The sequence below is a fragment of the Bolinopsis microptera genome, chromosome 11 (assembly GCF_026151205.1).
Source record: "Bolinopsis microptera isolate Bmic1 chromosome 11, MBARI_Bmic_1.0, whole genome shotgun sequence".
Taxonomy (NCBI): domain Eukaryota; kingdom Metazoa; phylum Ctenophora; class Tentaculata; order Lobata; family Bolinopsidae; genus Bolinopsis; species Bolinopsis microptera.
Genome location: NC_087082.1, coordinates 2916798 through 2934320, shown reverse-complemented (window position 1 = coordinate 2934320; position 17523 = coordinate 2916798). Strand labels below are relative to the sequence as shown.

The window sequence follows — 17523 nt, the reverse complement described above, 5'->3', positions numbered from 1 at the left end:
TTAGCTAAGATTTTTCCGAATATTTAGATTGCAGACCCCAGTACCTCGATCGTGACTTTTGTAACTATTACTCTGACCTCCTGATACAGTAAAATACTATACAGTCGGTTGTGTTTGACAAATTCAGTCAAAGTATTTCACGATCATAATCAGTGATTTTACCAAAACCCATAATCATGGGTAGATTAGACAGCAACAGTGTCTCTCGCTCCCAAATAAAAGATAATGATATTAATTTGAATAAACGTCCTAAAATTAAGATTGATTCCGAGAATGAAATCGGTCGCCCGCAGACTGTATCACTAATTGCACTGTTCTTTTGCAGTACTCCTGCACTGTAGCTCTGTGTCCCTGACTCCACATGTTTGCACTGCTCCTCAACTGCAATCTTAAGTAACTTTAGTTCCGGCACTCTTTGGCCATTAAAATAACCAACTCCAATGAAACCCCGTGTAGCTACGTTCTGCTACATCCATGCTAGCACCACCCAGCTACCACCAGTTTATTCTAATTCAGTTATTTCTAGCAACCTTTCAATGCTATCTCCAGCTCTATCCTGGCAATGACATATGGATTATGGGGTTACTTGAGGTATCCCCCCCCCCCCCCCCCCGATAATACCGGGCCTCCTGCGAGAGTGACAAAAAGTACACAGTTAAAAGAAACCCCCTGTGAGAAATCGGATTTCTTGCACAACTGGGTCTAAACTCTAATTCTAGAGGCAAAGAAGAGGTCCGGTACATTTAGATACCCGGTCTATATTGGCAAGATTGACGGTACAGAGGTTTTGATCATTGAAATCAATAAAATGATAGTACAGCAAGTACAATCGGTTCGATCTTAAATGGTCCTTTTGTGCAGTTTCTTTATGTGGAATTTGATAAAGCTGTATGGTAATTAGTTATGAAACTCTAATATTGTGTGGTTAACCTATTTCAGGTTCAGGTTTTTCTAAAAACTACATTTCTCCGTGTTTCAAACGATTTCAATCATTTTGAGCCAATAAAAAAATTCACTTTTTTTTGGTAATTAACTGATTGTTAATTATCCAATTAGCTGATTGTCTAATGTACAAATGTTTCATACATAAGTTTTACTCCTTGATAAGATAAACGTTGTAGGTTAATTTTCAGCCTTTTACGACGTTCACAACTAAAGATATTTGGCAAACGTACCAGAAAGGTGGTACAAAGGTGGTAAAAAGTGGTGTTTCTGTGAGATACAAAATTGGCAACAAGTCCAATAATGTTCGTAGGGGTCCTAACTAGCATATTCCGTTAAGAAATCCTTGTGAACATTTAAATCCGACGGAACCCTTAAATCGACCACTTTTCCTCTAACTACCTTACTCGGGATTATTATGACCGGGATAAAGTGGCGGGTTTAGGGTAATTTCGCCATATTTTTCCCGAACCACATTTTCACCGGTCGTTAATAAACCCGCCGACTCAGCTTTTAGGGTTCCCAAGGGGTATGGGTGCTCATATTTTAATGGTTGTCTTATATTCACTAAAGAAGACTATTGGGACACTTGTTGTAGGTTTTTCGACTTCAATTGGCTAAAATTGCAAAAAATTCACCTTTTTGCCCAATTCTTGTCATATATCCTTATTGTCAAAGTTGATTTAAATAGGCCAATTTTTAATTTCTTAGGTATTGACTATCTCTACATAATGAAATAGGACTCAAAGTAAAAGTAACAGTTAAATTAAAACTCGAATTAACTAAAACGGTCAATAACATGAATCAGTTTTATCAGTCATTTATTCATAATTCTAAACAATGTGAACGATGCATTCTTTCGAAGATTTTCTACAAATTGAGTCATAATGGTTATTTGATACACGTAAACATGTAATGCTAATTCAAAACAACGAATTTGCTAAAGTCTACTTTCAACAATTATTGATAATTCGACTTGTTTCACAAGTTTTGGCAATGCGAAAATTTCTGAACCTGCTTATCTCTAATAAGGAAATTTACATCTGAGACAAAATTTTTGAATCTAAAATTGAAAGGTTGGACACCGGTAAAATGGCGACCGGGAAAATGTGGTGGGTTTTGAGCAATTTCGCCATATTTTTCCCGAACCATATTTTAACCGGTCGTTAATAAACCCGTCGTAATAATCCCGAGTAAGGTAATTAATACCCACAATACAATTCTTTGTATTATTTTAATGTTTATTATTATATATTATGCATGCATGGCGCGGCGCGCGCCTATAATTCAAATTTAGCGCAAAGTTATATATTATTTGGTTATCGCGTTTTCCTGTTCCATACCCACAGAAGACGTTTCCCTGAATTTTGTAGTGGATTTTGTAGTGGATTTTGCGCGCCGCACGTACGTTAAAATATTTATCATTGTAGAATCTACGACAGTAGAAGTCAGAAGTCTCAATGAACTGCTCGTACTTATACTTTTATAGAAACTTATAAGATATGAAAATCTAAGTAACACATCCACCCCACTCAGGCCGCCCATCCCAAATAGCTTGAATTCTGTGACAAATCCCTAAAAATCCAGAATGAGAATCTTTACCCCTGGGCCCTGAGGGGATTTGTGTTGCTGAGTATTTGAAAAATGTTTGGTGGTTAAATAGGTAGTACATATCCCTAACCATCACAAAGACCAAGCTCTTGAACCACTCAAGCCACTCCCAGAGGCCATACCAATCCCAAAATTACTGAAATCTTGGTAAAATTCAAATCGAGAATCTTTACCCCTGTAGTGCTTTTATGTTCCGGGGTAGGTGGGACATGCTTTAGTTTTAAAATGGGTTCTACCTGTCCCAAACCATCATAAAAATCAAGTTTCGACCTCTCAACCCACTCAGGCCACTCCCAAGGGCCACGCCCATCCCAAAATTACCGAAATCCAGCTAAAATCCAGACTTTAAAATCTTGACCCCTGTAGTGCTTTTATGTTCCGGGGTAGGTGGGACATGTTTTAGTTTAAAAATGAGTTCTACCTGTCCCAAACCATCATAAAAATCAAGTTTCGACCTCTCAACCCACTCAGGCCACTCCCAGGGGCCACGCCCATCCCAAAATTACCGAAATCCAGCTGAAATCTTAAAATCCAGACTTTAAAATCTTTACCCCTGAATAGTGCTTTTATGTTCCGGGGTAGGTGGGACATGCTTTAGTTTTAAAATGGGTTCTGCCTGTCCCAAACCATCACCTACCCCGGAACATAAAAGCACTACAGGGGTAAAGATTTTAAAGTCTGGATTTAGCTAGATTTCGGTCATTTTGGGATGGGCGTGGCCCCTGGGAGTGGCCCGAGTGGGTTGAGAGGTCGAAACTTGATTTTTATGATGGTTTGGGACAGGCAGAACCCATTTTAAAACTAAAACATGTCCCACCTACCCTGGAACATAAAAGCACTACAGGGGTAAAGATTTTAAAGTCTGGATTTTAGCTGGATTTCGGTCATTTTGGGATGGGCGTGGCCCCTGGGAGTGGCCCGAGTGGGTTGAGAGGTCGAAACTTGATTTTTATGATGGTTTGGGACAGGCAGAACCCATTTTTAAACTAAAACATGTCCCACCTACCCCGGAACATAAAAGCACTACAGGGGTGAAAAGCACTACAAATCCACTACAAAAATCAAGGAAACGTGCTCTCCATACCCATACCCATACCCACAGAAGACGTTTCCAGTTGATGTTTTCTTCTCAAAATTGTACGTATATATAGAAATGTCGCCCCAGTTCGGATCCAAATAGCGCAGAAGTTAGGTCCGTGCGCAAATAGTGATCGATAAGTTACACTGTTGGGAGATGACTTTATTATTATATAATATATATGTATCATAATGACATTGAATTGATCTTTTTATGAACCGAGAAGCTATATTCGAAAAAATAAGTATAAATCTACACAAATTAACGGCTACAAACCAATTGTAACCTAAAAATTGGTGTCACTATGAAGTTTGACCGAAGTTTAGTTATCTTTGTGGTCCACAGCCAAATATATGTAGTCCTAAACATATTCTCCAAGGATGGGCACATAACTGACTCCACACTATGCTCTGTCAAATGTTAGTTATATACCAAGGATCTACAGGAAATATTTCCTTGTAGGTTTAGAGGGCGATCTGGGAACAGACAACTACCTCATTCCCAACTTATAGGAACTAGAATTCCTAATATGTGGTCCTAAACATATTCTGTATTGGCTCGATAATTATTTGTTCTCTTGACATCCACAGTGTATTATGGAAATATTCTAAGTTCGAAGAGTTCACAGTGGGCCAGAATAGGGGGTCATGCTATAATAGACCATCAGTGATTAATTTAGATCATTTCAAACATTATTTTTTACTTCAAATCAGTTGAATATTGATTTTTAAACAAATTTTGGTCCTTTATAAGTCACAGAAAAATTTTTTTGGCTCATTCCATAGAAATTTTTCATGGCTGAAATGTAGGTCTAGAGGCATCCAATTCGAGTTTTTGCTAAAGATAATCGTTGAATGTGTTTAGAATGTTTTTAAATTGATAGTCCTGAGGCTATTGATCATTTTAGTTTTTGAATTATGAAAAAATATTGATCGTAGCCAAAGTTATGTCAAATTGAAACCAGAAAATTGGGCGCGAATGCCAGAAATTTCTGAAATTGTCAGAAAATACCAGTAAAATTCCAGAAAAATAGCATTTTTTGATGATATTTCCACAACAGACCACTTTTTAGTACCCCATAACCTCATGGCACCAGGCCACGACATTGAGAGCCAAGAAAGATGTTCAAAATGGGGTTTGTTTGAGAAAAAATAATTTTTTTCAAATCTGCAAGGTAAGTCTAAATTCCATCAAATTTGGGCCTTTTTTCAACTTTGGAATTTTTTTCTGAAAAAGCCCCAAAAAACCCCAGAACAGTTCTTATACCATTGTTTAGAGAATCGTCTGAGCTTTCAGATGGTACCATGCATTAGTGGGGCAACCTGAGGCATCTAAACTTATTTTTGCCAAATTTAGGCAAAAATTAGTCAAAAATGAGGCCTAAAATTGAGTGCGTGCCAAAAATTCAGCTTAAATGATATGATTACATGGTTTTTTGCTTGAATTGAAGCAAAGAGAGTACTTTCACCTTAATTAGGAGTCAATATACGGTGTTTTAAGCCAATTTTAGAAATAAAATGATGGGTTATGCCAATTTTGACTGCCAAAAGTGAAAAAATTGGCAGTCAAAAAATTTCGTAAAATCGCAGACGCGCTGCGCGAAAGCCGTTTAATCAATTCAATTATGGTTTTTTGCATCTAATAGCCAAGATTTTCTACTGCAATACAAAACTTACTTAATTACTTTTAAAAGAACTCAATTTTTCCTCTATTATAGCATGGTGGCCCACAGTGGAGTTGATAACAGCAGTTGATGGAAAATGTTTCAAAAAAGGGAAATGAATATAGCACTTTAAATGTAAATATACAATCGATTTCGCCGCACAATAAGAATGTTTGTGATTAGCGAGATTTGGATCAAATAATATGATCATTTCCAAAAGTCACTAAATCACAAAACACGAATCACACAAATTAATTTTTGCGATCGACAGAAAAGATAAATACTAAATTAATTCGTTTTCTTTCAAAAAATCGATTTTAAAATAATTTAATTCCCTTTCCAATTCCTTACCTCTGAGCTCTGTGATCTACAAAAAAATAACAAATCAAGAGCAAACGCCAAACAAGGACCAAATAATGTTAAGTTAAATATTATTGTGGATTATATTTATGGAGGGGGAGGTAGAACATAGTTGTTTTGGCACGTGACAGTGATTCTGTGATTTGATTGGTCAATGCTGGAAGCTGATACAAAGATACATGTCTCACCTCCCTACCAATATCCATATCTATAATGTACAAATGTATAAGTAATGTATATAAGCTGTTTATTTGTGGTCATAGCATCAAAACAGCAACCTTTTTATGGAAACAGAACAAGTAACATAAATTATATAATTAACTGTTTATAAATGTTATATTTAACTGTTTACAAGTGTTAATTAAATCCACATATTCGTCTCATTCGATTTGTTGTTTGTGTAGTCCTACTGAGCCATACTGCTGGATCTGGAACTAGAACTAACTTGGGGTGAATGTACTTCATTGTGTAGTCCTACTGAGCCATACTGCTGGATCTGGAACTAGAACTAACTTGGGGTGAATGTACTTCTGTCTCCCTCTCGCCTCTCTTGGGTCTGTAACCAATTAGTACCAATATATCAATCTGAAATAAAAGATAACTGTCTTCATCAATCTTAATCTATGATCGTTATAATCATGTTTAGCTCATGTCTCATTGCAAACTTGGGGGCCCAAACTCAACCCCAGAAGAAGCTAAAGCTGTAATGTATACATTATAAAACACATTTAATTATAAAACACACGTAACTAGCGTGACTACGTGACTAACCTCATCATTGTGAATATAACTCTGACTATTATTATCGTCCTTCTGAAACAAATCCGGTTCCCCGAATCCAATACAATTATTACTCATATAAACGTAGCTATCCCTCACGGAGTGCCCCATTGGCTGTCCGTCTGCGTCGCGTCCAAACACCACAAACACGCAGTCAATCTCCCGCTGCTCAGCTTCAGTGTTCTTAATGTTAACTGGCATGAGGAATATCCCGAACTTGTGGGTTTCGTCGTCTGAGAGGTTGCAGCCTGTGTCGATATCAGCATCTCCCTGGTAACACAGTGTGTTAGTTTCAGGTTATGTGGTTTAAAAGTTACTTCTTATAAAAAGGTTGCGATATTATTTCTTGCGGGTAATGTTCTAATCGGTATAATCATGACCAGAAACCGGTCTAGCTGCCGCGCTTTGTAAAAATACCAGTATTTTGACTACTCCTGCGCTAGAAGGGCTGTAATAATACCCACTTTTGGCTCTACCCAGAGGGTCCAGCTCCATCTTGGGTACTCGGGTTGTGCGCCGTCAGGTCGTACCGGTGGAGCTGGTACCGGCTGTCCTCCCATACAAGCCAGTGTTGTGAAGGTATCTGTCTTTAACCGTCTGATGGGATTTAGTGAGTGTTACAAGAGATACAAGAGTTACAAGAGTTACAAGAGATACAAGAGTTACAAGAGTTACAAGAGTTACAAGAGTTACAAGAGTTACAAGAGATACAAGAGTTACAAGAGTTACAAGAGTTACAAGAGTTACAAGAGTTACAAGAGTTACAAGAGTTACAAGAGATACAAGAGTTACAAGAGTTACAAGAGATACAAGAGTTACAAGAGTTACAAGAGTTACAAGAGTTACAAGAGTTACAAGAGTTACAAGAGTTACAAGAGTTACAAGAGTTACAAGAGTTACAAGAGTCAAGAGTTACAAGAGTAAGTTACAAGAGTTACAAGAGTTACAAGAGTTACAAGAGTTACAAGAGTTACAAGAGTTACAAGAGATACAAGAGTTACAAGAGTTACAAGAGATACAAGAGTTACAAGAGTTACAAGAGTTACAAGAGTTACAAGAGTTACAAGAGTTACAAGAGTTACAAGAGTTACAAGAGTTACAAGAGTTACAAGAGTTACAAGAGTTACAAGAGTTACAGTTTAGTGATAGAGATCCTGTTTGGAGTGGTGACTGGTGAACCTCAGATTTTTGAAACTGATTATCAGATTTACGAAGACAACTTAAAAATTTACGAAGACAAGTTTGAAGTTAAAACTTTACGAAGTCAAGTTAAAATTCGAATAGCATAAAAAACTAACAACAAGCTTATTGTGCTTTACAGTCACAGAATTTAAAAAAATTGTAGTTTTGACTCACGTAAGGTTTTTAATTTTTGAGTAGTTTTTAACACAGTAAGCGTATCTGCCGAGCTCCACAAAGTTATACTGGCGTGGTCTACATCTGATGTTATTAGCGAAATACTTCTCTCTCTGCTCCTCTGGTAGCAGCTGATACTTGTAAGCTTCGGTTAACAGGTACTGTGGAATGTGGATATGTCAGGTTGTTATTAATATTTAAATGTGATAATAATGATGATTATAGCTACCGTATAGTATATATATTTTACTTATTGTTTTATAGCTGAAAAAGAACTCAGAATTTAAAGATTCGGCTGAAGCTATCTGATTTAAAGCGACTTATAACCACAGGGTTCAACGTTATTTGAGACAATCTATTGAGACAAAGTCTAGACAAGATTGTTGAATCAATTGGCCAACATTTTTTATCTGTTTGTCGAGACAAGATTTCCAAATTATAGAGACAAATTATCTAGACAATAGATATTGGTATGTATATTGTATCACAGAATTCTTACAATTTATTGCTTACAAGCAAAAAATTTGATTAAAATTTGATTTGATTCGATTAAAATTTGATTTGATTAAAATTTGATTAAAATTCCCGAGCTTTCACACAAGTGTGAAAGCTCGGGAATTTTAATCAAATTAGAACAAATATTCTCAGTGTCAAAAACGTAAAATGTTCATCGTCTTGAATTTTTAATGGCAGAATATTGATGATTTGAGGAATATTGTAGACTATATAATATTTAAAGTAGAATTTAGATAGGTATTTCAACTGTTCATTGAGAAATGAGACATTGATTTATAGATTATGTCTACAATGTCACATACTACATACCGCATAAATTAGCATGCCATTAAAACAATATCTCATTTATTTCACTATACCTATTAAATTTTGAGTGTGCTAATCAGCTATTTAACATTAGGCAGAAATTGATTAAGAGCGATAATTACGATAATTGAACAGATTGTACGCCAGCTTTGACAGTCAAAAGACTACATATTATATGAAAAAAAGCCCACTCGGATATTTATTAATATCAACATTCAATATGACTTTTAAAGTTATCCATCAACAATGCCAATTGCCATACCCGTTAATTGGCAATTCGGTAATCTGCCGATGCACATCTGGGGCACACCTCGGGCACAACTCGGGCACAAACTCGGGCACACCTGGGACACATCTCGGGCACATCTCGGGCAGAAATCACCTTTGTGCCCGAGGTGTGCAATGTGCATCGGCAGATTACCGAGTTACCCGTTAATTAATTATAATAGAAATATAGGATATCTAAGGTTATGAGTCAATTCACAATAATTGACAGCTCATAAAATACTGTGTAACATCTTGTGCTTTCATTATCTTGCTTAGCCCACACATGTGTAGAAAAGAACAATCACCGGGCATGACACAAAATCCACGCTTTTTGTGAGAGTGTAAGTAAATTGGGGAACAAAGACTTTCATCACAATGAATGCTGCAGACAAATGACGTAAGGCAGTCAAAACGTTATCCGATGAGCAAGTATTTTTTAGTGAACTTGTTGTGGGTGTTGACTAAGTGGCTGAATCATAATATAATATTTGAATCAGACGCAGAGTTTTCAACTTTTATACGTATATATCAACAATATTGAAATTTTCGAACATCGAAAAATTTGAACAATTATGTGACAATGTATCCTCAGAATATCATACCTGAATTTCAGGGCACCTCTGGAAGATATCATTAGGTTCCACTAGGTGTGTGAGCAGCTCGAAGCAGATAAGAGGAAAGCGCAACAAGTGGAATATCTGCGGGACCAGTGCGTCCCGTTTAGGATCAGCTAGCACCCAGCGCAGCACTGCACTGAATAGTTCTATCTCATTCCACAGCTGAAAGAAAAATGAGCTTTGTTTTGTTTTTGTATGATCCTCGGATATGTAGTTTCGGCCATTATCAAGACTGTGCCAAATCTGTTTGAGTGTTAGTTGAGAAACACTTTTACAATTACAAGGACAGCAATGTACAATATATTGATGTTAGATTTTAGAATATAAGAATATCGCTCAAGGTTTTCTCAATAGAATTCAGCACACCCACAGAATAATCACAACCTTTCTACTAAATCAAAGAGTAGGTTTATCACTCAAGGGATTCAGTTTATTAATTAAGTTTATTTTCTGTGATAAATCATGTACAGCACTTTCTAGTCAGTCCAAAATGTCATTTAAATATTATGATGATAACAATCTATTGTGTAACAATGTATAAAAGTTGGAGAATAAAGATTTAACAAAAAAAGCCAGTCACCTGTAGATCGTCTCTCTGCACGATAAGAATAAGAATACTCTGGTCTAAATCTATCCATCCAGCTGTGTACATAACTTCCTCTGCATTTTCTGCTATGTATTTCAGACACCTTAAAAATTAGTGTTATTCTCACAATGTTACAGATGTAACAATATACGGTATTAAACGAGCTTGTCGACTGCCAAGTCAAATATGCAGAAAATATGCAGCAAATAGGCGGCGAACATTGTGGTTAAAGGCAAAATAACTTCTGGAACGTTTTGCTCAACGGCCAAAACAATTTTAACAATGAAATTGTAAAAATCAAGGTTACTTCGCGTTTTATAATACTCAACATTAATCAAACACTTAGAAATTCAGAGGACAATAAATTCATCACCTATCAGAGAGATCCTGATTGTGAAGTTTATGAGCGAAGGAGATGACATCAAGCACAGTTCCAGCCGACAAATGACGTTTAAAATAGTTAGAGCAGAGCTCCTGAAGACTGGAGATGGCGTATTTGTCAGCGAGGAGAAACAGTGGTTTTACAGTGTTCGAGTTCATTGATACTCGTCTGCTGTAGATGAACTGAAGGAAAAGCTCAAACGAGTCCACACAGTCGGGTAACTCCTGAAAAAAGGAAACCGTTCCAGTTATTTTAACTACTTATCAACTGGATTAGACTCATCTAGTGCTTTTATAAATTCATTAACTGCCTTCAGTAGACAAACTGCTAAGAAAGATAAATCCAGATAAGAGGTGGAGATTACTCACATTCAGGACAATGGTCGATTCTTTGCTCTCTTCCCAGTTGCTTGTGTTATCTAACATTTGTTTGAAGACGGGACTGACGCAGGACAATAAAAACTTGTGGGCGGAGAAACTGATAAAGATAACAGATGTTGTGAGAATCTTAACCAATTAATAAATAAGTAAAGTAATTATAATTCAATTAATGAATGAAGTCAAACATTTGACTTTTTACAATCAAACTTATGTTCACATACCTCTGGTTTCCAACGATGAGTGTGATATCGCTCAGTTTATCACTGTTGAAATAGTCTGAAACTCCACTGAATAACTCGTGATTCTTCACAAAATAGTACTCCTCATCCCCAGTATCATCCTCACCAGATATCTCCATCTCAAAAGGCCATCTTTCTCCAACTCCCTTGGGAACACCTCCACAGCCCTTGTCTGTGTTCATACTCCACAGAAAGGAGACAACTCCTTACATGGCATCACGAATTTACACGTGTTCAGCCACCCTATGTACAGTTATCTAAGTAAATTGAAACCTCGGTATATTGCTGTATATACCATATATATGGTAGTTGATGATAATAATAATAATAATAAATTAATGTTATTTTTATACAGCACCAAAAGGTTAAATAATTTAAATTTAACCCTTATGCTCAGCTGTAAATGATACTTAAGTTAACGAGAGTGTGCATCTTTGCCTTAGACGGAGGTGAAACAAGAAACTGTTCAGAAAACAGGCGTTCAAAATGATGATGATAATGATAAAAATTAGATTATTACAGGCTACAATTAATATTTTAGTAAAATGATAAATCTGAAACTAGAAAAAAATCAAATGATGGAGTAGTTTACTGATTTTCAAAGCAGTCAATGGTGTTGCTCCTGCATATCTGTGTGATCTAGTAACATTTGTCAGTTCGAGTAGCAGAAGAACTTCCTCCTTACACCTACCTGTCGGATCTACAAGATCGCACCCAAGAGCGTTTCAGACTGTTGCTCCGAAAATCTGGAACCAACTACCAATTGAAATTAAGACTTGTTCTGATGTTGATCTGTTCAAAACATTATTAAAAACTCAATTGTTTAAGAAAAGTTATGGCTTGAGCGATTAATTGACAATATAACTTTATGTTATTTGCTTAAACTGTTTAGGATGCAACCTAATGTCATGATCTTTTTGAACTTATTAGCAATTAGACTGTTAGCTCGCTTCATAAGCATGTCATCTTCGTTCCAAAACTTTTTATGTCCTATGCATACACTCCTGGATAGTTATCTTGATCTAGTATCTTTGTTGTTTCACACAATAGAGCATAAGTTTTGTGGTTTATCCAGTATCCACTGGGCTTAGAGTTTGTGTTTAAGCTACCAAATTTTATTATTATTATTTATTAGTTCGCTGTTTATTAGTCTCATAGTTGAAATACTGATAGTTGGACAATATCTGGTTGGAAGAGATACTTTCAACACTACTATATAACAAATAATTTGAGCCTGAAGATGGCTGATGCCGAAAATTTGCCTACATTCCTAACTTCCTGTTTCATGTGTCCTTGTCTCTTCAAACCGGATATTATCCAACTATCAGTAGAAAAAAAGAAAAGTTTGCACCCAAAACTAACAATATAAATTATAGTACAGTAAGTAAAACAAAATTTAAATTTTATTGCCATTACAATGAATAATTATATCATAATAAATATACGTAGACATCCGATAATGCCAGAAGGAAACGAAGAAAAGCTGAACGTGATAACAGGAGACTACAAACTGCAGATTCAAAATTGGACTATAAAAAAGCTGTTAAGCATGCTGAGGCAGTTATAAACACCACTAGACAGCTATACTATGAAAATCGTCTGCAAAGCTGTGAGGACAATAAAAAAGATACCTACAAAATAGTCAATCAGCTAATGGATCGGGACATATCTAAAAACTTGAAGCCTAATAACAAACCTGCTAAAACTCTATGTGAGGAGATGAAAGAGTTTTTCAATGATAAAGTGGAAAAGATTTACTCTGCCATTAACAATGATACTGCAGCTGACACTCTACTTGACCACTCAGAACCATTTCAAGGTGAAGCCTGGAGCCAATTTGAAACCATAAGCGACAATGATCTCAAAAAGATTCTTTCTGGCCTTAACAAAAAAGAATGTGAAGAGGACCCCATCCCTCTAAAACTTCTAATGCAGTGTTTTAATGAAGTTATACCAATTGTGTCATTTATTATCAATGACTCACTTGTCACTGGAAAATTTCCGTCAGTCCTAAAGAGTGCTCTTGTCAGACCAGCCATCAAAGATGATAAAGGAGATGTCAATAGCTTCAACAACTATAGACCGATTAGTAACTTACCTTTCCTCTCGAAACTCATTGAAAAGAGTGTCCAGAAACAGATGACCAAACATCTTGACTATCACAATCTTCATGCTGAGCATCAAAGTGGTTATAGGTCAAATCATAGCTGCGAAACTGCAACCCTTACCATCTACAATGATCTTCTTTGTATCAGTGACATGAAAAGCAAGGTTATCCTCCTCCTTTTGGACCTCAGTGCTGCTTTTGATACTGTAAATCATCACTTGCTCCTAAAAAAACTAAAAAAGGACTTTGGTTTTGAAGGTACTGTTCTCGAATGGTTTCCATCATACCTTAATAACAGATCCTTCACAGTAACTATTGATAAATCAAGATCAAAGAGATGCTTCCTTAGAATTGGAGTCCCGCAAGGTTCAATTCTAGGTCCAATTCTGTTTATACTTTACACAAAGGAGCTCAATCAGATTGCAAAGAGACATGGATTTAACATCCATATGTACGTAGATGACACTCAACTGTACATTGAGTTTAACCCACTATTTCGAGATCTGTCAACAATCGAAGAGAGAATAACGACATCTGGGTCCCTACCCTCGCACAAGATTATTCTCAATTTTCTTGTTGTGTCCACAACTATACCGTTGATCAGAGTCACATCTGATGACTTCAGTGAAAGGGCTGATGACTTCAGTGAAAGAGCTGGTGACCTAGTGAAAGTGCTGGTGACGATGAGAAAGACCATAAACCAGGGATTCCTTCGGGAGCATGTAAGATTATATCCAAAGTTTGTTCGCCAATGGGGTGTGTCTGGGTGTCAAAGATCTTCAAGGTGGGTGCTACTTGTGATGAACTCTAGAAGGATGGGATGGTAATACTCGGTCTGGCCGTCTGGAAGCCCATAGAATTCCAGTTCAGAAACCGAGTAAGGAGGTGCGGCTACTGATGAGAAGCCTCCTTAAAGTTTATTCGGGTTAGAAACGACATCTGGGTCCCTACCCTCGCACAAGATTATTCTCAATTTTCTTGTTGTGTCCACAACTATACCGTTGATCAGAGTCACATCTGATGACTTCAGTGAAAGGGCTGATGACTTCAGTGAAAGAGCTGGTGACCTAGTGAAAGTGCTGGTGACGATGAGAAAGACCATAAACCAGGGATTCCTTCGGGAGCATGTAAGATTATATCCAAAGTTTGTTCGCCAATGGGGTGTGTCTGGGTGTCAAAGATCTTCAAGGTGGGTGCTACTTGTGATGAACTCTAGAAGGATGGGATGGTAATACTCGGTCTGGCCGTCTGGAAGCCCATAGAATTCCAGTTCAGAAACCGAGTAAGGAGGTGCGGCTACTGATGAGAAGCCTCCTTAAAGTTTATTTGGGTTAGAAACGACATCTGGGTCCCTACCCTCGCACAAGATTATTCTCAATTTTCTTGTTGTGTCCACAACTATACCGTTGATCAGAGTCACATCTGATGACTTCAGTGAAAGGGCTGATGACTTCAGTGAAAGAGCTGGTGACCTAGTGAAAGTGCTGGTGACGATGAGAAAGACCATAAACCAGGGATTCCTTCGGGAGCATGTAAGATTATATCCAAAGTTTGTTCGCCAATGGGGTGTGTCTGGGTGTCAAAGATCTTCAAGGTGGGTGCTACTTGTGATGAACTCTAGAAGGATGGGATGGTAATACTCGGTCTGGCCGTCTGGAAGCCCATAGAATTCCAGTTCAGAAACCGAGTAAGGAGGTGCGGCTACTGATGAGAAGCCTCCTTAAAGTTTATTCGGGTTAGAAACGACATCTGGGTCCCTACCCTCGCACAAGATTATTCTCAATTTTCTTGTTGTGTCCACAACTATACCGTTGATCAGAGTCACATCTGATGACTTCAGTGAAAGGGCTGATGACTTCAGTGAAAGAGCTGGTGACCTAGTGAAAGTGCTGGTGACGATGAGAAAGACCATAAACCAGGGATTCCTTCGGGAGCATGTAAGATTATATCCAAAGTTTGTTCGCCAATGGGGTGTGTCTGGGTGTCAAAGATCTTCAAGGTGGGTGCTACTTGTGATGAACTCTAGAAGGATGGGATGGTAATACTCGGTCTGGCCGTCTGGAAGCCCATAGAATTCCAGTTCAGAAACCGAGTAAGGAGGTGCGGCTACTGATGAGAAGCCTCCTTAAAGTTTATTCGGGTTAGAAACGACATCTGGGTCCCTACCCTCGCACAAGATTATTCTCAATTTTCTTGTTGTGTCCACAACTATACCGTTGATCAGAGTCACATCTGATGACTTCAGTGAAAGGGCTGATGACTTCAGTGAAAGAGCTGGTGACCTAGTGAAAGTGCTGGTGACGATGAGAAAGACCATAAACCAGGGATTCCTTCGGGAGCATGTAAGATTATATCCAAAGTTTGTTCGCCAATGGGGTGTGTCTGGGTGTCAAAGATCTTCAAGGTGGGTGCTACTTGTGATGAACTCTAGAAGGATGGGATGGTAATACTCGGTCTGGCCGTCTGGAAGCCCATAGAATTCCAGTTCAGAAACCGAGTAAGGAGGTGCGGCTACTGATGAGAAGCCTCCTTAAAGTTTATTCGGGTTAGAAACGACATCTGGGTCCCTACCCTCACACAAGATTATTCTCAATTTTCTTGTTGTGTCCACAACTATACCGTTGATCAGAGTCACATCTGATGACTTCAGTGAAAGGGCTGATGACTTCAGTGAAAGAGCTGGTGACCTAGTGAAAGTGCTGGTGACGATGAGAAAGACCATAAACCAGGGATTCCTTCGGGAGCATGTAAGATTATATCCAAAGTTTGTTCGCCAATGGGGTGTGTCTGGGTGTCAAAGATCTTCAAGGTGGGTGCTACTTGTGATGAACTCTAGAAGGATGGGATGGTAATACTCGGTCTGGCCGTCTGGAAGCCCATAGAATTCCAGTTCAGAAACCGAGTAAGGAGGTGCGGCTACTGATGAGAAGCCTCCTTAAAGTTTATTCGGGTTAGAAACGACATCTGGGTCCCTACCCTCGCACAAGATTATTCTCAATTTTCTTGTTGTGTCCACAACTATACCGTTGATCAGAGTCACATCTGATGACTTCAGTGAAAGGGCTGATGACTTCAGTGAAAGAGCTGGTGACCTAGTGAAAGTGCTGGTGACGATGAGAAAGACCATAAACCAGGGATTCCTTCGGGAGCATGTAAGATTATATCCAAAGTTTGTTCGCCAATGGGGTGTGTCTGGGTGTCAAAGATCTTCAAGGTGGGTGCTACTTGTGATGAACTCTAGAAGGATGGGATGGTAATACTCGGTCTGGCCGTCTGGAAGCCCATAGAATTCCAGTTCAGAAACCGAGTAAGGAGGTGCGGCTACTGATGAGAAGCCTCCTTAAAGTTTATTTGGGTTAGAAACGACATCTGGGTCCCTACCCTCGCACAAGATTATTCTCAATTTTCTTGTTGTGTCCACAACTATACCGTTGATCAGAGTCACATCTGATGACTTCAGTGAAAGGGCTGATGACTTCAGTGAAAGAGCTGGTGACCTAGTGAAAGTGCTGGTGACGATGAGAAAGACCATAAACCAGGGATTCCTTCGGGAGCATGTAAGATTATATCCAAAGTTTGTTCGCCAATGGGGTGTGTCTGGGTGTCAAAGATCTTCAAGGTGGGTGCTACTTGTGATGAACTCTAGAAGGATGGGATGGTAATACTCGGTCTGGCCGTCTGGAAGCCCATAGAATTCCAGTTCAGAAACCGAGTAAGGAGGTGCGGCTACTGATGAGAAGCCTCCTTAAAGTTTATTTGGGTTAGAAACGACATCTGGGTCCCTACCCTCGCACAAGATTATTCTCAATTTTCTTGTTGTGTCCACAACTATTGTTTTGAAGATATTAAGACCTGGATGACCCAAAATAAACTCAAACTGAATCAAAACAAAACAGAAGCTCTTGTAGTACAGACCAAGAACAGTTACTCTTCATGTCCAGTCGATTCAATACAACTTGACAATGCAGCTGACCCTGTGGATGCATCCCGCACAGTGAAAAGTTTAGGTGTCCTATTTGATCAATTCCTAACATTTGAAGATCAAATAAATTCAATTATCAGTTGCTGCAACATCCATCTGAGGAACCTTCGAGTTATAGGCTCAAAGCTTAACTATGATCTAAAAAGACAGCTCATTCACTGCTTGATATTTTCAAAACTAGACTACTGCAATGGACTCTTATACGGTTTACCCGATCTTCTCATAAAGAAACTCCAGAAGGTACAAAATTCCTGTGTTCGATTCTTGTTTGGTTGTTAAGCTATCAAAAAATGGGACAGTGTCACTCCATTCCTGAAAAAAGCCCATTTTCTTTCAATACGACAACGAATA

At 38.1% G+C, this 17523-nt stretch overlaps 1 protein-coding gene across 1 annotated transcript; it reads right to left on the bottom strand.

Moving 5' to 3' along the window:
• Positions 1–5381: 5381 nt before the first annotated feature.
• On the bottom strand, positions 5382–11338 carry LOC134822849 (BTB/POZ domain-containing protein 17-like). Its single transcript, XM_063834115.1, has 10 exons — positions 11066–11338; positions 10833–10941; positions 10456–10688; positions 10077–10185; positions 9482–9658; positions 7791–7951; positions 6899–7031; positions 6426–6704; positions 6115–6239; positions 5382–6033 (listed from the first exon to the last, which is right to left on the bottom strand). Exons 1-9 carry the CDS (start codon positions 11263–11265, stop codon positions 6129–6131), a joined length of 1512 nt encoding a protein of 503 aa, XP_063690185.1. The 5' UTR covers positions 11266–11338; the 3' UTR covers positions 5382–6033; positions 6115–6128.
• Between the last annotated feature and the right edge of the window lie 6185 nt (positions 11339–17523).